Source organism: Stomoxys calcitrans, chromosome 4 (assembly GCF_963082655.1).
Source record: "Stomoxys calcitrans chromosome 4, idStoCalc2.1, whole genome shotgun sequence".
NCBI classification, from domain to species: domain Eukaryota; kingdom Metazoa; phylum Arthropoda; class Insecta; order Diptera; family Muscidae; genus Stomoxys; species Stomoxys calcitrans.
The window spans coordinates 17,327,819-17,351,275 of NC_081555.1; the positions used below are offsets into that span (position 1 = coordinate 17,327,819).

Genomic DNA, 23,457 nt, shown 5'->3' on the forward strand with positions numbered 1-23,457 from the left:
ATTTTTTGACTGAATATCGATTGATATTTTTCCGATGGATACTATCGCAAAATTTTATTTTTTTTCAAAACCAAACAAAAATAAGCAATCCGACACTGAATATAGTCTTTAAGATACATTGCGCCGATAGAGGGTGCAATTTTCATCCGATTAGGCTAACATATTGTGCAATGATTTCTCTCATGACTTCTAACTGACTTTATTTACCTTGGTTTTATTTGATCTATGCATTGATATCTCTTCTATATAAATCAATCTCATGATTTTTACTTCACATTTTCGTTTGAAATATAGGCAATGGGAAATTAACGATAGTATCGATACTATCGATATTTATTATTAAAACTATCGAATATTGCGATTATCCATAGTTTGCCAGCTCTACCCAATGTAGACTGCTACAACCACAACAACAGGATTATTCACCGCTGAAAATGTTTACAGATGTTTTCTTCAGGATTCAAGACCAGTCTCCAACCCAGTAATATCACTTATAATGGGGCTTATTAAACATGACTGCATTCTTCCGACAATAGTGCTGACTGACCATTGTAATATCCGATCACTAACCAGACGATGGTAGCGACATTGGCGCATTTCTGGATGGCTGAAAACCTTTATGAGGAGTTATTACCGCTGAAAAATAGTAACTGATATTTTCAAGCATTCCTTTAACGAATTCTTAACTTTAACTCCTTTTTATTCTTTGATTTCAAGACAATGAATCTAAGAACCTTGGTTTAGGAATTATCCATTTTGAATGTAGCCCATTATTTGGATCCAAGCTTTCAGACCGTTAAAACTGTATGTTTATTTTTTTATTATTTATTTTATATGGTAACCGGTTGAACGACTAAAAAAATTAATGGACTAAATAACCGGTTATACGACTATGATCACCCTAGTCTGTATGTTTCCAATCAGATTATTTTTTGGCAAAAAAAATTATCCAGTTGCCTTCCTTCATGTGCACAGGTTATAAAAGGTAGTTCTAAAAACAGCACACTTCCAGGGATGTCTTTTGTTGTGTTTCCATTTCGTAGTATTATAGTGTTGGTGGTTGCTGTTCCGCCAGTAAACAGTGCTCCGCTATCGTTACGCTGTGACATCCTTTAACGACAAGCTACCTACCCTAATATTACAACGCTTACCTTGGGCCAGTTTAGGCCAACAAACAGATGTACAGTTTTAAAAACAAATTCATGCAGGAAGAGAAGCGTGCTGCTGCCGACGTCATCACAGACCCCTGTTGTGTATGCGTTGCTCGGAACTATTCTAAATATAAACATGTCAAATACTGCCATAAAGGGCGTATTTGTAAAAAGAAAATCTAATGAAGTTTTTTTTTGTTAAATGAAGGAAAATATATGGGGAGAACACACCCCATATACTATTGTTTTAGAAACATTTTGATCATTAACGTTTGGGGTTCCTATCAAACGTTCGCTATCGATAGTCTTTCTTTTACATTAATATGCAATCCATTGGTAGTAACCAGTATCATTATCATTTCCTCCCCCTTGAGTATTAAGAGGATGCACGCATGTTTAAAAATCAAAACACATCGAGCTATAATATCGGCTCTGCCTAACCAAAATATTACAAATTTCAATTTGTTTTTGTTTCTTTCTTTCTTTCTCCGCACCCTCTCTCTCTCCCTTTTTCGTTTTCTCTCTCTAAAAATATCATTGCCGTAACGTCGTCATGTCTGCTGCCCTGGCATGGGGTCAATGAAACGTGGTGTTTCATATACTAAAACCTACCTAAGTACATACACACACACATGTATGCACGCTTGCATGCATTCATGTGATGATGTCTGTTCTCCTCTAGTAGTAAATTTTCATCTGGCTTGTTTTCATTATGAATTTATTGGATGCCCAGTCTTGACGTGATCTATAGTTGTATAGAATTTAACAGCAGCATGATAACAGGGCGGGGGATAATTTTTCACTTTTGTCTTATTGAAAACGATGAAAACAGCTGATTTCAAATGTAAATAGATATTTGACATTCCGTAATGTATGTTATATTGAAATATTTTTTTGGTATTTCAAAATTTTTTATTACAAATGAGATTAAAAAGGGTATTCTAGTAAAGAAAATTTGATAAAAATTTTGTCTCTGTCATTAATACAGTTGTCATTTCGTATTTGGGATTTTTTTCAAAATTAGCTTAGAGATATTTTTCTTGAAATTTTGTTCCAATTATAAAATTAAACTGAGCTTTGGGGGCGCAAAACGGGCCTTTCCCTTCATCAAGTGAAAGTGTACGGAATGTAGGCAATATGATACTCAAATTAAAGGAAATTTTACGTAGAATATGAAAATGGCCAAAAAGACCATAAAAATAAATCCCGAGGTCGCAAATGTTTAGATATTTGAACCGCTTTTGGAAATTTTTTAAATAAATGAGTATATGTAAAAAACAATTTATCGCAATTGTTTGCGTTAACTAAGGATTAATGCGTGAAGGTGATAGTGAGATTATAATTCCCTTTAGGGCTTTTATTGTCGTGAGCAGTCTTACGGTTTTTGGTGGGTTCCTACCAAAATTGGTAGGTTTTCTCTTGGTAGGATGACCTCAATTTTTGGTAGGTTTTTCAAACATAGATATACCAAGTTAAAAAAATCGAGGGGGATGACTTAAAATTAATTCACTTTTTGTCGTTTCTATGTATTCCGTGAGAGTGCAGCACAAAACCATGGATGTCGGCGGGCCAAATACTGTTTTTTTAGAAAAAAAAACTTTATCGTTAGAGAAAAAAAATTTTATCGTTAGAGAAGATATTATAGAAATTGTATCTGTATAGTAAATTTCAACAGAAATTTTGTCTAGAGAAAATTCTTGGAAATTTTGTCTTAAGAGAAAATTTTATGGAAAAAAAAATTTATGAAAATTTTGTATGTAGAGAAAATTTTATGGATATTTTGTCTGTAGAGAAAATTTCATGGAAATTTTGTCTTAAGAGGACATTTCATAGAAATTTTGTCTGTAGAGAAAATTTTATAGTAATTTTGTCTCTTGAGAAAATTTTATCAAAATTTTGTCTTTAGAGAAAATTTCATGGAAATTTTGTCTTAAGAGGAAATGTCATAGAAATTTTGTATTAAGAGAAAATTTTATGAACTTTTTGCCTTTAGAGAACAGCTCAATGATGTTGGACCTCCTTTTTATAGCCGACTCCGAACGGCGTTCCGCAGAGCGACACCTCTTTGGGGGGGAGTTTCCACATGGCAAAGTACCTCACAAATGTCACTAGCATTAGGAGGGGATAACCACCGCTGAAAATTTTTCTGATGCTCCTGCCAGAATTCGAACCCTGGCGTTCCATGTTAATTTGTGCACAAAGTTACAGTTTTCATCCGATCGTGTTAAAATTTGGTACAGATACATGTTTTTCCGCCTAGAGACGAAGCCTATTAAAATTGGAAAAAATCGGTTCAGATTTGGATATAGCTGCCATATATATGTTCGTCCTATTTGCAGTAATAATGAAATAAAATGGTCATTTGTTAATCGATTCTCTCAAAATTTAGCAGAAAAATTGTTCTCTTGACTTTCGACGTTACTGTCGAATTTCATAGAAATCAGTTGAGATTTATATATGTCTCTCATATATATATATCGCACGATTTTAACTTCTAGATTTACAGCAAGCGCATTTATTGACCAATGTTGCCAAAATTCTACAAAATGCTTTCCTCGACAACTACCAAAATTTCCGAGAAGGTTGCACGAAATCAATTCAGATTTATATATAACTCCCATATATATGTTCGTCTGATTTTGAGAAATATTGCTATAAAGTACTCATTTATTAACAGATTTCCAGGAGGGATTTTCTTATGACTTTCGACATTACTGGTGAACTTCATAGAAATCGGTTCAGATTTAGATAAAGCTGTCATATATGTATATCGCCCGATTTTCACCTCTAGAGCCACTGCAAGCGCATTTATTGACCAATCTTGCCAAAATTTTGCACATCGCTTTCCTCGACGACTACTAAAGGGTGATTTTTTTGAGGTTAGGATTTTCATGCATTAGTATTTGACAGATCACGTGGGATTTCAGACATGGTGTCAAAGAGAAAGATGCTCAGTATGCTTTGACATTTCATCATGAATAGACTTACTAACGAGCAACGCTTGCAAATCATTGAATTTTATTACCAAAATCAGTGTTCGGTTCGAAATGTGTTCAAATTTTGACAAATTTTGTTCAGCGATGAGGCTCATTTCTGGTTGAATGGCTACGTAAATAAGCAAAATTGCCGCATTTGGAGTGAAGAGCAACCAGAAGCCGTTCAAGAACTGCCCATGCATCCCGAAAAATGCACTGTTTGGTGTGGTTTGTACGCTGGTGGAATCATTGGACCGTATTTTTTCAAAGATGCTGTTGGACGCAACGTTACGGTGAATGAACACATTTCGAACCGAACACTGATTTTGGTAATAAAATTCAATGATTTGCAAGCGTTGCTCGTTAGTAAGTCTATTCATGATGAAATGTCAAAGCATACTGAGCATCTTTCTCTTTGACACCATGTCTGAAATCCCACGTGATCTGTCAAATACTAATGCATGAAAATCCTAACCTCAAAAAAATCACCCTTTACAACATCTGAGAAGTTTGCTCGAAATCGGTTCAGATTTGGATATAGCTCCCATATATATGTTCGTCAGTTTTTGAGTAATTTGCAACAATGTTGTCATTTGTCAACCGTAGTTATTACAGTGTGAACATATTTGCTCGAAATTTGATACGGATAATTTAATAACCCACTTGAAAATATCCGCCAAAGTACATCAAAATTGATTCAAAATTTGGTATAGCTCCCACATTGTACTTATAGGGTAGGTGTAGGGTATTATACAGCGGCACCGCCGGACTTTTGCTCTTCCTAATTATCCATTTATTGGGCTCTATAAAATTCAATAATTTATGACTTGTTTTTACTTAACATTCTTGTTGATAAGTGTAGGGCACGCACTATGTAGTTGACAAACCAGTCATTTTAGCCATATGGCTTGTAACAGTTTGTGGGTTCTCTTATCATTGACTTTCAGGCAAAAATAGAAATGAGAGTTGCATTTTTGGATATTTATCGCTCATTATGTATGAGGGCAGAGTAAGTAAACAAGAATATTATAAATGACATATTAGTCATGGTTAATCTTGTTGAAAATAATTTATTTTCAAAAAGGCTACGCTATGCTCCTAATATCCCTATGAAAGTGCATAAAGAATAAATGCCATCAAATGTTTGCTGCTGAGTAATAGGCGATGACTGGTCATTAGCTCACCCCTTATTCTCTTTAGCAGGCAGTACAGGCTTGGCTTAATGCATCTCATTTTTAAATGCTCAAGTCAATAAATGTATGTAGGCAGTTGTTTGTTATTTTGAAAATCATGGTTTCCTTTTTTAAACTTTCAAAACCACCACTCCTCTTTTTGTGTGGCCATTTTTTTGTTGTGGTGGTCTAATGCTTTGTGCATTTGCTTATTAATTTAAATCCTATTTGCTTTTGATTTGTCGCCTGACCAACCTTTCTCAGACCTCTTTGCTGGAGTACTAGTTACTCATGCATTAATTTTATCTTTTTTTTTGGAATACTTGCCGAATTTGTGTCACCACTAAAAAGGTACCCCCATTTTGAAATGCCAAACCAAATAAACCACTTCACTATAAATAAGCCTACCCGTAGATTCATCATTTTGTAAACTAACTAAAATTGTCTGTGTGAAAAATGACAATAACAATGGGTAATGCCATTGGGAAAAGCTATGGAGATAGTAGCGGCAGTTGCCCTCATTCTTATCAAAATGTCAATATAAACAAATATTTGTAAATATAATATGTTTATGTAGCTAAGGGGGAAGACCATAGGGTTGTGGTATTTCTCACATGAGTAATCTCTCTCGAAATTGTTATTGTTCAGGTTGTTGGTAAATAAGAATTGTTTTCCTTTAAGGTGGGTATTAAGTTTGTTCACTGTGTGAAGATTTCCCAAAAAACATTGTTTCACTTATTGTAGAAATTCTCAAAAAACGCCTTTTGCTATAAAAATACATGTAGGCAACCATGTCATATGTTTTTTCACCAGCATTTATTTTGGTGAATTGTGCTGTTTGTGTATTTTTATAGTTAAAAAAAGTAAAAGCATGCTAAGTTCGGCCTGGCCGAATCTTATATATCCTCCACCATGGATCGGATTTGTCGAGTTCTTTTCCGGTATCTCTTTTTAGGCAAACAAAGGATAAAAGAAAAGAATTGATTTAATATTGGAGTTCTATCAAGTTATGTTCCGATTCGGACTATAATTGAATGTTGGAGACCATAGTAGAAGTCATTATGTAAAATTGCAGCCAATTCTAATAAGAATTGCGCCCTTTAGAGGCTCAAGAAGTCAAGACCCTAGATCGGTTTATATGGCAGCTATATCAAAACATGGACCGATATAGCCCATTTACAATCTCAAACGATCTACACTAATAAAAAGTATTTGTGCAAAATTTCAAGTGTCTAGCTTTACTCGTTCGAAAGTTAGAGTGCTTTCGACAGACGAACGGACATGGCTAGATCGACTTAAAATGTCATGACGATCAAGAATATATATACTTTATGGGGTCTTCGACGAATATTTTAACGAGTTACAAACAGAATGACGAAATTAGTATACCCCCATACTATGGTGAAGGGTATAATAAAAGTGGAAGAGCTATATATGAACGCAATACAAGGGAAATTCCTTTTGGCTCAAGTTGAAAAATGTTCCGCGAACGCTTTTAATGAATTGCAAACTTCCACTCAATGAAGAACTTAGTGCCGCAAATAAAAATGTTTTCACAGATTTTTCACTATTTATACCCTACACCACCAATGTGGTACAGGGTATTATAACTTTGTGCATTTGTTTGCAACGCTAAGAAAGAGACGAGTTAGACCCATTGATAAGTATGCCGATCGGCTTAGAATCACTTCCTGATTCGATTCAGCTATGTCCGTCTGTCCCTCGATCCGTCTGTCTGTCTGTCCATATATTCTTGTATTCAAGATACAGGTCGAATTTGTTGTCTCAATTTGTTGTTTCAATGCGTGTGCAAAATTTCAATAAAATCGGTTCAGATTTAGATGAAGCTCCCATAGAGATCTTCCATCCGATATGACCTCATAAAGCTAATGAAGCCACAATTTTGGTTTGATCTTTACAAGTGTGAGGTATTTTATTTGTCGTCTTAGCACCTGTGCTAAATTGTAACAAAGTCCGCCCAGATTAAGATATATGTAGTCCTCATATATATGTTTAATATGATATGGCCTTTAAGGCTCTAGTAGCCTTAGGTTGGTATGCAAAATTAAAATCTGACTGTATTTCAACATAGGTTCCATGCATTAAAAGTAGTACGCAGACTATATAGTCGGCTGCGCCCGACTTTTGCCTTTTTTTACTGGTTTTTGTATGGAGTTTGACTGTGCAAACTGTGCTTAATACCCACCTTAAGATATAAATGACGACATAACACCAAATGCTTGTTCAAATGTGAAAAATCCAAACAAAAATAAAAATATAGGTACAAATAATTACTTTTATTAAGAATTTTCGAATCTGCTGGAAATGATATAGGAATTTATAATTTTTAATCTACAATAATACTTATATTTGTAATTCCATTGAAATTATTCCTTATCATCATTAAATTGCCATAACAGTAGTTGCCATTGTTTTGACTTCTTTTCGCACTTGCCATGTACATTATTAAGAGATTACCTGTCACTTACTCTAATTAGGATTTTATGGTAAACATTGTTGGTATGTTTATGTTTTTTTTCTCTCATAGTAATGTTCTTATGCTCCTTACAGTAGTGTATGTGTTCAGTCATTCCTAACAGCAGTGTTTGTTGTTTGTGTGCTTTTGTTTTTGTATCCCAATTTTTATACCTGTTTGTCACAGAACTGCTTGTCCATCGTTTTTGCATTGTTTTGCCTTTTTTTTTGAGACAAACAAATATAAATGTCTGTATTTTTGGTGGTTTTGTCTCCTTTTTGTTTTTCATTAAAACAAAATATGCATTCATTTGAATGGTATAATTTTTTCTTTATAAAAGACCAACACGGATTTTGTGTGGAGAACAGTTTTGAAATATAATTCGAGCTCTCAACACATGAAGTGCCATTAATTTTGTGATTAAAAAATGTTTTAAAATTACTAAGTGATAAAGTGAGAAATAATTTTAAATTGGTAATTATTTACTTAAACAGCATTTTAAACAGCAAAATTTTATGTAGTTGCGGTAATGAAAAATATCACCAATGGTAACAAATGAAAGCGGGTTATTAAACTTGCATGGAGGGAGTGGAGATAGAGTCGATTGGTTATAGTTATTCCAGCATGTCCTACAGCCATTTTGCAAAGTGTTATACTGAAATATGGATTAACAAATTTAAAAACAAAAAAAAAATGCAACAATTAGAACCGTGCTAAGTTCGACCGGTCCAAATGTTATATAGGCACCCTCCACCAAAGATCGCATTTGTCAAGTTCTTTGGCTGGTTGGAAAAGAACTACTGTGTTATTGGAGCTATAACAGGTTATGAACCGATTCTGACCACATTTGAATTGGATTTTGGAGAGTAGATGTCATTGTGCAAATTTTCAGCCAAATGTGATAAAAATGGCGCCCTCTAGAGGTTCAAGAAGTGATAACCGGAAAATCGATCGGTTTATATGGGAGCTATATCAGGTTACGAACCGATTTTGAAGAAACTTGGCATAGTGGCTAGAGGTCAAAGCAAAATACTTAATGCAAAATTTCAGCCAAATCGTATAATAATTGCGCCCTCTAACGGCTCAAGAAGTTAAGGACCGAGATTGGTTTATTTGGGAGCTAAATGAGGTTATGAAATGATTTTGACCATACCTAGACAAGCCAAAACAAAACACTTCATGCTTAATTTTGGAAAAATCGAATAAGAATTGCGCCCTCTATAGGATCTAGAAGTCAAGATGTAGGATCAGTTTATGTGGCATCTACATAAAAACATGGATATAGCCTATTTACAATCCCCACCGACCTACACTACAATAGGAAGTATTCGTGCAAAATTTCAAGCGCCTAGCTTTATTCCTTGTAAAGTTAGCGTGCTTTCGACTGACGGACAGACGCACGGAAAGGACTAAATCAACTTAGAATGTCAAGACGTATAAGAATATATGCAGTGGTGGAAAAAATAATAGGGACAACAGTTACTAAGAATATTATTTCACAAAAAGAGTAATAAAACAGGGTTAATTTTATATAAGGCTGATTCTGAATATTCGTAGACATGTTGGGCTTTGAACGGTGAACTTAAATTTGTTGTTTAATCTTATATAAGTCACGGATGCTCGTTATGGTGATTTTTTGGTAAACTTACTTGGAAAAAATAATAGGGACATTTATGATAACGTTGTTATTACTTATGAATTCTATTATTTTATAACTTTAAATCTAAGATAAAAAAAAGATAAATCTATAACCTGATACAGCTCCCCTATAAACCGATCTCCCTATTTTGCATTAAAGGGGGCATTTCTTATTCGATTTGGCTGAAATTTTACACAATGACTTCTACTTTGGTATCCAATATTCAAATCAATTATGGTCCGATTCGGACCATAGCTTAATATAGCTCCAATAACACAGCAATCCTTTTCTTTATTCCTTGTTTACCTTAACAGGGATACCGGGAAAAGAATTCGACAAATGTGATCCATGGTGGAGGGTATATAAAATTCGGCCCGGCCGAACTTAACACGTTTTTACTTGTTTCTTCTACTGTGGCATCACAATGACTTTTAATATGTTTTCGTGCCTGCTTGCAAACCGCCACTAAAGCCTAAACTAGCCGTTACTGGAAAACTGATGAGTTGACATCACTGCTTATCGGCCCCTCACACGTTATATTGCCAGGGTTACCACACATGTATTTTTTCACGTTATGCTTTTTTTTTATTGTACTCTACATTACTTGTCAAATAAATCTTCAAATGTGTCTTAGAAAACAGCATTAATAAATTAGGAAACATAAACCACCAATTAATATTCCTAAAGTGTATGAGCTATTTTTCACAGAAGAAAATATTCATTGAAACCAAAATCATTGAATTAGGGGTCTTAGTTGTGGTATATTTATTTACTTAAAAAAAACAATTAACATGTGATTTGTGAAGTCATGGGTGTGATCTTTGGGCTAAATTAAAAAAAAATAGAAGTGTTGGAAGGTTTTTTATGTTGTTTTCTTTTATTTTACTTTAGAGAGCTTTATGCTAAAGTCTTAGCATGATTAACGGTGAAAAGGCGACATCACGCCTGCGCATGCTTTTAAGCCACGCATCATGTTTTCAATTGTTGCCACAAACTTTGGTGTTTCTTAGGCTTCTTCTCACCCTTTTTCAACAAACATGTTTCGATTTTAAACATTTTCTTTTTTTTTTGTTTTTTCCTTCAACAATTATTTGTGACTTGTAACAATGTCTATGGCTGACATTGATTAATTAATTACTTAAGACAAAAACACATGGAACCAAGGGGTTTCAGACTTTGTGGGTGGAAAGTAGATGTACATATTTTTCGTGAAGTCTTTAGGGAAACAAATCAACTGTGAAGTTATAAATGTTATTTTAACCAACTTTTTTCTATTCTTTTCTTCTTTATTTTCAGGAAGCAGTTACTTAATATTCTCTCACATTCGGCTATAATTAAATAATTTTGATTCTATTTTGGAAAATTTTTACATTTCGTATATATTTTATTTGTAAAACTATTGATCTCTTAAACTAAATCTATCACCGCCATTGTCGTTCGCGCTTATCTTTTTAACCATGTTCAGTCCCGAATATGAGAAACGCATATTAAAACATTTTAGTCCCGTGGCTAGAAATCTTTTCAATTCATTTGAAGTTGCTTCAACCACATCATCGCTGGATCGATTTATACCTTGCAGGTAAGTTATTTACTTTCTTTGATAACTTTTGTTTTGCCATAGCCTTTTAAAGATCATTAACCTTTTGGGTATTACATTGCTTTTTCTTGTGGCATCATGAAAATTCAGAAAAAATATCTCACCATGCTTTCTGGCCTTAAATATTAATAAGGGAAAATATGAAGAAGCATGCCCTAAGGCCAGAACGCTATAATTTGTTACACTTCGTTGATTCTATGGATTTCATTTGAGTCCCATGGATGATATTTTAGTGAAAACGCAGACAAGTATTGCCATAGAAAACTATAAACAATAGTTTTTCTTTAGGGTTTTCCAAGAAAGTACTTGAGAATGGTAACTTACAAAGTTAAGCTGCAAAGAAAGAAGTATTTGATGTCACTGACCTTGCAGGAAAGTATCTTAAGGAGGGATAAGCATAAAAGTTTCTATGTTGCATGACTGGTTAGTTTTTTTTTTTTATCTTGAAATTTTTTATTGTTTTCAAGAATAGTGGACAATGATCGCCTATTACATGCCTTGTTGTAAAAGAATAAATTCAATTCAATCACAAAGTTAGTCAAGTTAGTTATTTGAGCATGTTCAAAAAAATAAAAATTGGTAGCAATTTCCCCAAAGACAGAATTTTGATAGTTTTTTTTTTATATGAAGCTCACAAAACCGAAAACCCAGTTTTCAAAAACCGAAACCCTATTCTAAACCCAATCAACCCACAATGTCTAGAAATGTTTTAGAAAACTTTTCAACCGTTCACAACAGTTGAGATGTTTTTTTCAAATTTAACTTTTTGACACTCATAAATACAACATAAATTTTATGATGTATTATTGTTAATATTTAATTTTTCTTGCTGGATATATTAATCATCCTATTTTATTATAACTCCACTGCCATATCAATATTTATATCTAAACAGGGCTCCATCATTTTTTATTCAGGTCCCGAGAACTCATATTAAGGGTAATATTTTAAGAGCTATAGGAGATAAAATAAAAAAAAATGCATGAAATCTTTAGTTGAATCGATAGTACGATAGTCCATATAATTTAATGTTTGAAGATTATTTCATGCAAATGTTGACCGTAACTCCGGTTAGTTTAGTTTTGGCATACTCTTTTCAACATTTCGGCCGGTATCTAACGAATAAAGTCTTCAATGTTGTCTTCAAATGCGTCTATCGAAGCGGACTTGTCTCTGTAGATATGAACTTTAACGTAGCCCCACAAACAATAGTTGTTAAAAAATGCGTTAAATTGCACGATCTACGAGGCCAATTGACCGGTTCAGAATGTGAAATAAAATGTTCACCGAACTCGCCTCTCAATAAGTCCTTTGCTACGCGTGATGTGTGGCATGTGGCACTGTCTTGTTGAAACCACATGTCATGCAAGTGAAGCTCTTGTATTTGGGCAAAAAAAAAGTTGGATATCACCTCACGTTCACCACCATTCACAGTTACGTTACGATTTACCACAGTTACGTTACGATTAACATCATCTTTGAAGAGGTACGGTCCAATGATGCCACCAGCCCATAAACCGCACCAAACTGTGACTTTTTCTGGATGCATGGGTAGCTCTTGCAATGCTTCTGGCTGATCTTTACTCCAAAATCGACAATTCTTCTTATTTACGTACCCATCGAGCCCAAAATGAGCTTCGTCGCTGAGCACAATTTGAACACTATGATGTGATGTCAGGAGGCATCGGGTAATAAATAGAGGTTTCATGGGCTTTAAACCCTTTATCGGCAGTTCGGTCTATATGGCAGCTATATCCAAATATAGTTCGATCTGAACTATATGTCGGATGTCGGGAGGCTTAAAACAACTCAATGTTTAAAATTTCAGTGAAATGGGTCCGAAATCGATTCGGACCATAAATGAATTGAATGTTGAAGACCATAGTCATTGTGTAATATTTCAGTCCATTCGGATAAGAATTGTGCCTTGTAGGGGCTCAAGAAGCATAATCAGGAGATTGCTTTGTATGGGAGCTGTACAGGCTTCAGATCGATACAGACCACATTGGACACGCATGTTCAAGGGAGAAGCCGTTGCACAAAATTTCATCCGAATCGGATAACGATTGCGCCCTTAGAGGTTTAAAAAGTCAAGATCCCAGATCGGTTTATATGGCAGCTATATCAGGTTATGTACCGATTTGAACCTACTTAGCACAGTTTTTGGAAGTTATAACAAAACACTTCATGCTAAATTTCAGCCAAATCGGATAAGAATTGCGGCCTCTAGTGGCTCAAGAAGTCAAGATCCAAGATCGGTTTATATGGCAGCTATATCAATACATGGTCCGATGTGGCCCATTTACAATCCCAACCAACCTACACTGATAAGAAGTATTTCTGCCAGATTGAAAGCGCTCCGATTTACTCCTTCGAGATGGCTAGATCGACTTAAAATGTTATGACAATCAAGGTATACTTTATGGGATCTTAGACGAATATTTCAAGGTGTTACAAACGAAATGACGAAATTAGTACACCGCGATCCTATGGTTGAGGGTATAATCCGATATGGCCCATTTACAATCCCAACCGACCTACACTGATAAGAAGTATTTCTGCAAAATTGAAAGCGCTTAGATTTACTCCTTCGAGATGGCTAGAACGACTTAAAATGTTATGACAATCAAAGTATACTTTATGGGATTTTAGACGAATATTTCGAGTTGTTACAAACGAAATTAGTACACCGCCATCCTATGGTTGAGGGTATAATAAATGGAGGTATTAACTTTTTAAGTTGGGACAAATTTTGAATTTAGAATCAAAAATAACATTTAATGGTAATCAAAAGAACGAATTTGTGAAAAAGATATTTAAAAAAAATATTGTTTTATATTTTTTTATTTGATGTCGCCTTAAGGGTCAATAAAAACTTTGATTTTCCAGTAGTTGGTATTTGTGTGCCGGATGGAAAATGGGTCTTCTGTGTTCTTTAGAAATCAAATCGGATTTATAAGGAAGATATATCAAAATGTTGTCCGTTATATTCTATTTTCGAAATTAACCTGCCTATGGACAAAAAAGTCTGTACCACGTTGGAGGCCTCCTTGGCGCAGAAGTTAATGTGTCTTTCTACGATTCTCAACGCCAGGATTCTAACATTTAAAATTCATATATTGAGCCTTTTAAAAGTAAGAAATTTAGCTGTAAGTTGGTGTAGATTACTTTTCCATCCATAGCAAGTTTTGTTTCGACAAAATAGGGTCATTTTCGAACTACATCTATATATAGCCTCTGCATACCGTTCACCCGATTAATCGGTAAATCAGTTCAGTTCGTGAAACGAATATTTTGAACCAATTTGTTCGAAATTTGCAACAATGTGTTAGATTAGATCTCCAAATTGGATCAGATTGTGATAAAGCTGCCGTATACACCTGCTTTACCCAATTTCACTGAAATTTTAATGCGTTGTAGAGAGAGGGAGGATATGATACTCTCTACATTCGCATCTAATATGATCCAGATCGGATCATATTTAGATATACCTTTTATATAGATGTATCTCTCGATAGAACTTCTTGGCCTCATAAGTGACGTATTTTTCAACCGATTTCTTTGAAATTTGGAAAATAGAATAGTATTGACCTTTCTTTATTCTTTCCGAATAGGCCCAATATTGGATCTCAGTTGAATATGGCTGTTATATACCCCTATCTTTGGATAAGAAATTTACCTATGGTTGTGGGTATTCAATCTTTGTTCAGCCAGAGCTTATGGTTTCTTTTTTAATTTCAATTGATTGAAAAATTGTTCCCGGAAGGACGAAAAATGAAAAAGGCAGAATCCTTAAATTTTAGAATTTTCTGAACATATAAAGCATGATGTTTGTTTAAATTTGCAAATAACCTATAATTTTTAATTACATTTGATGCCAATTCATTTTTTTTTTCTTTATCTGCCCTTGGGAAAAGTTCAAAACTTATTAAACAAAATCTCATAAAACATTTTTCAATAGAAGTGGTGTGGTGAATAAACTCTACATGCTTCTCCAAAAATCAATGACATTCCCACTTCGCCGTTTATCTGGAGTGGTACGTGAGCTAGCGCATTTCCTTCCTCGAAAATATGTCACACCTCAAAGCTATGACATGACGTTGAATTATAATTAAATATTCATGTGCATGTGCATTTATGAGTTACTTTAATAATAATTTGGATATCTATTGTGTCGTTGCGTGATATTTTTATATTTTTCTCTAATGGCAACAAAATGCTATGCATGCATAGGAAAACCTTGTTTTATGCAAACATTTGCCTTATACTTATAGGACTTTTGGCGCTCAGGTAGTGTGTTCGTATTTGTAATCAAATGCCCTGCCAGCAAGCTGATGACTTTATCATTTTGTGTGGTCTGTGATGAATGTGTTGCGGAACCTTGCACGCAGCGCCATCCGTGCATGGGCAAGGTAATCTGAGTCGTCCGCCCAGAGTATGATAAACAGCCAACAAAAATTTGATTCTTGTTAAAATTCTTCATGCTAAAAGTATGAGAACGTGCATAATTATTGTCAAATTTCAAATAAACTAATTGCATGTGCATAGCAACCCAGCCAATAATGCTGAATTGGCAAAAAATGAGAAGTATGGGAAAGACCTTCAGAAAAGGTTGTTACGAGCGACCTATGTGCACAGTGGGAGATATATTCTCAGGTGCTAACAAAAATCAATAAGTAAAGGAAAAGTCGGGCGGTGCCGACTTTATAATACCCTAAACCTACCCTTAAGGTACAAAGTGGGAGCTATATCTAATTCCGAACCAATTTTGATGGACATCGGCGGATGTTTTCAGTTGAGTTATTAAACAATCCGTATCAAATTTTCGGGCAATTATGTTCTAACTGTATTACATACGGTTGACACATGACAACATAATTGCAAATTACCCAAAATCTGAAGAACATATATATGGGAGCTACATTTAAATCTGAACCGATTTTGACCAAACTTCTTAGATATTGTGGTAGGCATCGAGGGAAGCGTTATACCCAATTATGGCACAATTGGTCAATAAAAGCGATTGCAGTGGCTCCAGAAGGTAAAATCGGGCGATATGCATACATGACAGCTTTATCGAAATCTGATCCGATTTCTATGAAATTCACCAGTAATATTAGGAGTCATAAGAAAATCTTAGCTGCTAGATTTCGAGAAAATCGGTTTACAAATGACTATTTTATTGTATTATTTCTGCAAATCGGACGAACATATATATGTTAGCTATATCTAACCGATTTCGATCAAACCTTTTGAATTTTGTGGAAGTCGTCAAGGAAAGCATTGTACAAAATTTTGGGAAGATTGGTGAATAAATGCGCTCGCAGTGGCTCTAGGAGTGAAAATCGGGCGATATATATATGAGAGCTATATCTAAATCTCAACCGATTTCTATGAAATTTGCAAGTAATGTCAAGATAAACTCCTTCCTGCCAAATTTCTACAGAATCGGTTAGCAATCGGTTAGCAAATGAGCACTTTATTGCAATATTTCTCAAAATCGGACGAACATATATATGGGAGCTATATCTAAATCTGAACCGATTTCCACATAACCTTATGGATATTGTAGAAATCGTCGAGGAAAACATTGTAAAAAATTTTGGGAGGATGGGTGAATAAATGCGCTTGCAGTGGCTCTAGGAGTAAAAATCGGGCGACATACATATGTATATGAGAGCTATATCTAAATCTAAACCAATTTCTATAAAATTCGCCACTAATGTCGAAGATCAGGACAAAATCCTTTCTGCTAAATTTCGAGAGAATCGCTTAGCAAATGACCACTTGATTGCAATATTTCTCAAAATCGGACGAACATATATATGGGAGCTATATCAAAATTTGAACCGATTTTTCCAATTTCAATAGGCTTGGTCTCTAGGCCGAAAAACATGCCTGTACCAATTCTGAAAAAGGTCTGATGAAAATTGCAAACTGTAGTTTGTACACAAATTAACATGGACCGACGGACAGACAGGCGGTCATAGCTAAATCGAATTAGAAAGTGATTCTGAGTCGATCGGTATACTTATCCATGGGTCTATCTCTCTTCCTTCTGGGTGTTTCAAACAAATTCGCTGACTTTTAATACCCCGTACCTCAGTAGTGGTGCAGGGTATAATAACAGTGCACAAGACATACTTCAAAGAGGTAGACATCGTGGCGCAGAGATTAGCATGTCCGCCTATGATGGCGTACGCCTGGGTTCGTATCCTGGCGAGAACAACCGAAGCAGTTTTCTGCGCTGGTTAACATTTCCTAATGATGGCGTATGTATGGCAGCTATGTAAAATCTTTACCCCAAAGAGCTGCCGTAGCACACCGTACGGACTTGGCTATAAAAAGGGGGTTCCTTATCATTAAAGTTAAACTTGAATCGAAGAGCACTCACTGATAAACGAATGATTTTTAAACTTGTTTGAATGTTCAAACATTTTCAGTTTGGTCTATAATTTAATCACGAATCGTCTAACAAACGAATAACGCTTGCAAATTATTAATTTTTGTTATCAAAATGCGTGCTCTGTTAAGAAAGTTCATCGCGCACTTCTTTCATTTTACGACGAAGCTCATTTTTGGCTCAATGGGTACGTAAATAAGCAGAGTTGTCGATTTTAGGGTGAAGATCACCTAGAAGCATTTTAAGAGCTGCAATTGCATCCAGAAAAAGTCACAGTTTGGTTTGGCGGTTTATGGGCTGGTGAGATCATTGGACCGAAGTGTAACGTTACTGTGAATGGTGAGCTCTACCGTGAGATGATACGTTGGAAAGAGTACGCCAATATTGGACTAAGCGGATGGACCATTTGAAACCCAGTCACGGTCAACATTTGCATGAAATAATCTTCAAACATTAAATTATATGGACCGTACTATCGATTCAAACAAAGATTTCATGAATTTTTCTGAATATTGTGTTTTTTTTTTTTTTTGAAAAACTTTTCTATAGCTCTAAAAAAACCACCCTTTATAAACCACGTGCAGTATCGTGTGAGCTGTTTGTCGACGTTCAAAAAATCTCTGCGACAGAAGATTTAGCATGGCGGCCCATACAGTAACATGCTTTACTGCAGGATCATCAACGCAAACTTGGCGGGTAACAAGGAATTGTAAATCCTCAGGATATCAAGAAATAAAGGCACGATAATAATCACATATGTACGGACGATGGTGCAAGAGCGGATTTATGTCCACATTTTCAAGATTATTTAAATCTCTATCGAGCTAGGTGCCGAGAGTCTATCGGTGAATACGAAGAAGGCGAAATACCTAATAATAGTTTTTGATACGACAATGTCCTGGAAAGGAATAATAAAATAAGCCTTTCGACACTGCGCGCCCTCTGCACCTGTTAATGCAACAATTTTTATAACAAATATAAAATAAGCCTTTCGACACTGTGCACCTTCTGCACCTGTAATGCAACAATTGTTATTACAAAAGAAGCGTTTCACTATGTTAATGTAGTAAAATATTTATTTTCAAAATAAATATTTCCATTTCATTATTAGCTTAACAATAATTGCCCATTGTTATAAAAAAACACAGTCGTTGCTAATTAGTTGCACATAGTGTCAAAAAACTGTTTACAATTTTTTAACACCACGTACAGGAAAGAGTGGTTCTACGTATTTAAAGTGTATATACATAGAACGCTAAGCGCACAAATATTCACCACTTCCGCCCCCCAACCCCCCTCTTCAACACACACCCCAATTTGTATTCGTTTATTACAATAATAACGGAAATTTAATATTTCATGAAAGACAATCCCTTTCCTTTATTACATTGTTGTTGTACGCCATGGTGCCGTGGTATGAATAAGTAACAATAATAACAACAACTACAACAACGATATACAAATCGTTCTGACAGACAACATTTGCATTTGGATTTGCATTATTCACCTGTGTGTTGGTTCCCTTGCTCATTGTACTCTCTCTTATAAGGTAACATTTGAATCATGAAGCCGTCATAGTGTCAACTTCCGTTAAAGGTCGTTCTTTTGTTGTTTCTCTGGTTTGTTTTCTGTGGCACTGTGACAAAAACATGAATCTGAAACTAAAGTTGTTGGCAATTGTCTGCTATAACAATGTTACGTTGTTTAATAAATTCATAAGCAAAAAATTAGACAAAACGAAAAACTTTGTGTTTTACACCAAATATACTAATGTATTTGGTGTAAAACACAAAGTTTTTCGTTTTGTCTAATTTTTTTAATTAAGTTATATTTTTTAAATTTAGACAAAAAAAAGAGAATTTTCTTTACACTAGCGTTCATTCAAAATTCACACGTACGCTTATGCTCTTGTTTCAATCGTGGTTGAGACAGCAACGAGGGATCATGTTTTCTCTGATTTAACGTTAGAAGAGATAGGAAGTTTATCTAAGTGTTTGCAATATTATGTTAATGATTAAAAGACGCCAAGGTTAATTCAAATAAACACATTTTTACTGATAGAGAGAATTATAAAAATTTGAAGAGCATCTCACACCGACAATCTCATTTTCATTTTACTACATTTTTTTCAAATTTTGCCCATGAATATTCCACTAAGGAACAGGTGCCAACTTCTCACCTTTTTAAATTAGTCACCTTTAAATCGTATGCTTTAAAGAAAAACTTAAATTGCAAATTTCAACCAAATCGGATAAGAACTGCGTCCTCTAAATGTTCCAAAAGTCAAGATGCGAAATCGATTTTTTTGGCAGCTATACCAAAACTTCAACCGATATGGTCCATTTACAATCCCAACTGATCTACACTAATAGGAGGCATTTTGGCTATATTTTAAGCGTCTTGCTTTACTCCTTCGAACGGGTAGACGGGCGGACAGGGCTAAATAGTTTTAGGATGCCAATACGATCAAGAATATATGTACATATGTATATACTTTGTTTGATCTCAGATTAATATTTCGATGTGTTATAAACAGAATGCCGAAATTAGTATGCACTGATCCTATGATGGAAAAACAAGATTAAATAATTTCGTATTCGATTGAAGAATTAATGAGATTTATGAGTAAATCAATTTTCTAAAATTGAAAAAACTTAAATGAAACAAGTAAAAGCGTGCTAAGTTCGGCCGGGCCGAATTTTATATACCCTCCACCATGGATCGCATTTGTCGAGTTCTTTTCCCGGCATCTCTTCTTAGGCAAAAAAGGATATAAGAAAAGAGTTGCTCTGCTATTAAAACGATATTAAGATATGGTCCGGTTCGGACCACAATTAAATTATATGTTGTAGACCTGTGTAAAATTTCAGACAATTCGTATAAGAATTGCGCCCATTGGGGCTCACGAAGTAAAATAGAGAGAAGGATTTATATGGGATCTGTATCGGGCTATAGACCGATTCAGACCATAATAAACACGTTTGTTGATGGTCATGAGAGAATCCGTCGTACCTCTAGGGGTCAAGAAGTCAAGATCGCAGATCGGTTTATATGGCAGCTATATCAGGTTATGAACCGATTTAAACCTTATTAGACACAGTTGTTGAAAGTAAAAATAAAATACGTCATGCAAAATTTCAGCGAAATCGGATAGGAATTGCGCCCTCTAGAAGCTCAAGAAGTCAAGACCCAAGATCGGTTTATATGGCAGCTATATCAGGTTATGCACCGATTTAAACTATACTTGGCACAGTTGTTGGGTGTCATAACAAAACACGTCGTGCAAAATTTCATTTCAATCGGATAAGAATTGCGCACTCTAGAGGCTCAAGAAGTCAAGACCCCAGATCGGTTTATATGGCAGCTATATCAGGTTATAGACCGATTTGAACTATACTTGGTACAGTTGTTGGATATAATAACAAAACACGTCGTGCAAAATTTCATTCTGATCGGGTAAGAATTGCGCCCTATAGAGGCTCAAGAAGTCAAGACCCATGATCGGTTTATATGGCAGCTATATCAGGTTATAGACCGATTTGAACCATACTTGGCACAGTTGTTGGATATAATAACAAAACACGTCGTGCAAAATTTCATTCCAATCGGATAAGAATTGCGCACTCTAGAGGCTCAAGAAATCAAGATCCAAGATCGGTTTATATGGCAGCTATATCAAAACATAGACCGATATGGCCCATTTACAATACCAACCGACCTACACTAATAAGAAGTATTTGTGCAAAATTTCAAGCGGCTAGCTTTACTCCTTCGGAAGTTAGCGTGCTTTCGACAGACAGACGGACGGACGGACAGACGGACGGACATGGTTAGATCGACATAAAATGTCGCGACGATCAAGAATATATATACTTTATGGGGTCTCAAACGAATATTTCGAGTAGTTACAAACAGAATGACGAAATTAGTATATCCCCCATCTTATGGTGAAGGGTATAAAAACATGGTAAAAAAAGCAAAAACAAAAAAATATTGAATTTAAAATAAAAATAATGAAAGAATTGTTTTTAAGAAAACTAAAGTTAAAAAAGATAAATTATAAAAAAAAACAAATAAAAAGGCATTATGTTCGGCTGGGCCGAACTTTGGATACCCATTACCTCGGGTATATATGTAAACCCCCTTTCGTCACAATCCGGTGAAAATTAAATAACTTAAGCGCCCAAATTCGGCACGGACATTTAGTGGTCATTTAGTATAAGTCACTGTTCAATTTTGTAGAGCAAAATATTGGTCTTTTTGGCAGCTATATCCAAATATAAACCGATCTGATCCATATTAAGGTCGTATATCGGGAGGCTCAGAAAAACTCACTGTTCCAAATTTCAACGAAATCGGGTAATAAAGCTTTTATGAGCTTCAGTCCCTTTATCGGCAGATCGGTCTATATGGCAGCTATATCTAAATATAGGCCGATCTTTACCATATTTAGGCTCGATGTCGAAAGGCTTAAAATAACCTACTGTATTAAATTTCAGCGAACTCGGGTAATAAATAAGGCTTTTATGGGCTTTAGACCCTTTATCGGGAGATCGGTCGGAAGACTTAAAATAACCCACTGTTTTAAATTTCAGCGAAATCGTTTAAAAAATAAAATTTTAATGGGCTTCAGAGCTTTTATCGGCAGATCGGTCTGTATGACAGCTATATCTAAATATAGTCCGATCTGTCCGATTAAAACTACACGCTGTTCCAAATTTCAGCGAAATCGGGTAATAAATAAAGCTTTTATGGTCGTCAGAGCCTTTATCGGGAGATCGGCCATATGGCAGCTATATCTAAATATGGACCGATTTAATCCACATTTAGGTCAGATGTCGGAAGACTTAAAATAACCCATTGTTTTAAATTTCAGCGAAATCGGGTAATAAATAAAGCTTTAATGGTCTTCAGACTCTTTATCGGGAGATCGGGCTATATGGCAGCTATATCCCAAAACTAAGATTTTATGGCAAAAGAAAAATATTGTTAAGTGTCGAATCGTAGCTTTAAAGCAACTTAATTGAAAAAACTTTATTTCAACAAATTTAATTGGAATTAAAAAATCCTTATTTGATTTAAAATAAAAAATATTTTTTTAATTAAAAAAATTCAGTAGTATTTTTAATTGAAGAAATTTAAACAAATGACACAAAAATATTTTAATTACTATTTTCATCAATAAATACATTCTAATATGCAATTATATTCCCATTATCGATTTGTGGTATAAATATTTTTTAATTTTCTTTTCTTTTCAATTTCAGAGCAAACAATAATTGGCAAACAAATTTCGCTTCAATAAACAAATCAGATGAAAACTCGCCACAGACTAGTAAAAAACAAAGGGATTGCGGTGAAACGGCGCGCGATAGTTTAGCATATTCTTGCCTGCTGAAAAACGAACTACTAGGCACAGCCATTGAAGACGTTAAGGCAATCAGTGATGAGCGCAATGAGAATGCCTATACACCAAGAGCCAAAAGGAGTCTTTTCAAATATCAATCACCTACCAAACAGGTAAGATTTAAGTGATTACTATGTACTACGTTCTATTATCGATATCAACACCAATTCATGGTGCTAGCCAATTAAGAAAATTAAAGTCAACCAAGCAACCATAGTGGTTATAAAACATCCGGCTTGTGATACCATAGACAGACAGAATTTAATTAAAAAATGTCAAGTCATGCATAGCCATGGTCAACACTTCCTTCCTAATTTTCGTTCGTTCGTTTCTGTTATGGGTTTTCAAGACTTAAAAGTGCAAGTAAGAAAATAAAAGAAATCATAGTCTCTGTAGGTTTTGAATTTTTAATAAGACTGACTTGGATTTAAAAAAGTTATTACATATTTATTTGGATTTTCGTGTTAAGACTTTTTTTTTAAGAATTTTCAAAAGGGCATGTCACTACATTATCATGTCTGGTTTACTTAAGACAATAGCCATGAATTGTTCTATGTATTCTTTTAAGAGTCGACTGTTCATGCCACATGATTTTGTTTTGGATCATAAATAATTCAATGAAGTTTTTTTAGAATTC

General features: G+C 34.8%; 1 protein-coding gene across 1 annotated transcript in view; it reads left to right on the top strand.

The window, feature by feature from the left end:
- Positions 1-23,457, top strand: part of LOC106084121 (fizzy-related protein homolog) — a 77,190-nt gene that overhangs the window by 7,559 nt on the left and 46,174 nt on the right. Inside the window, exons 2-3 of the mRNA XM_013247600.2 lie at positions 10,710-10,992; positions 22,681-22,933. Of these exons, the coding sequence (XP_013103054.1) occupies positions 10,871-10,992; positions 22,681-22,933 (375 nt within the window). The 5' untranslated portion in view covers positions 10,710-10,870. The remainder of the gene's footprint in view (positions 1-10,709; positions 10,993-22,680; positions 22,934-23,457) is intronic.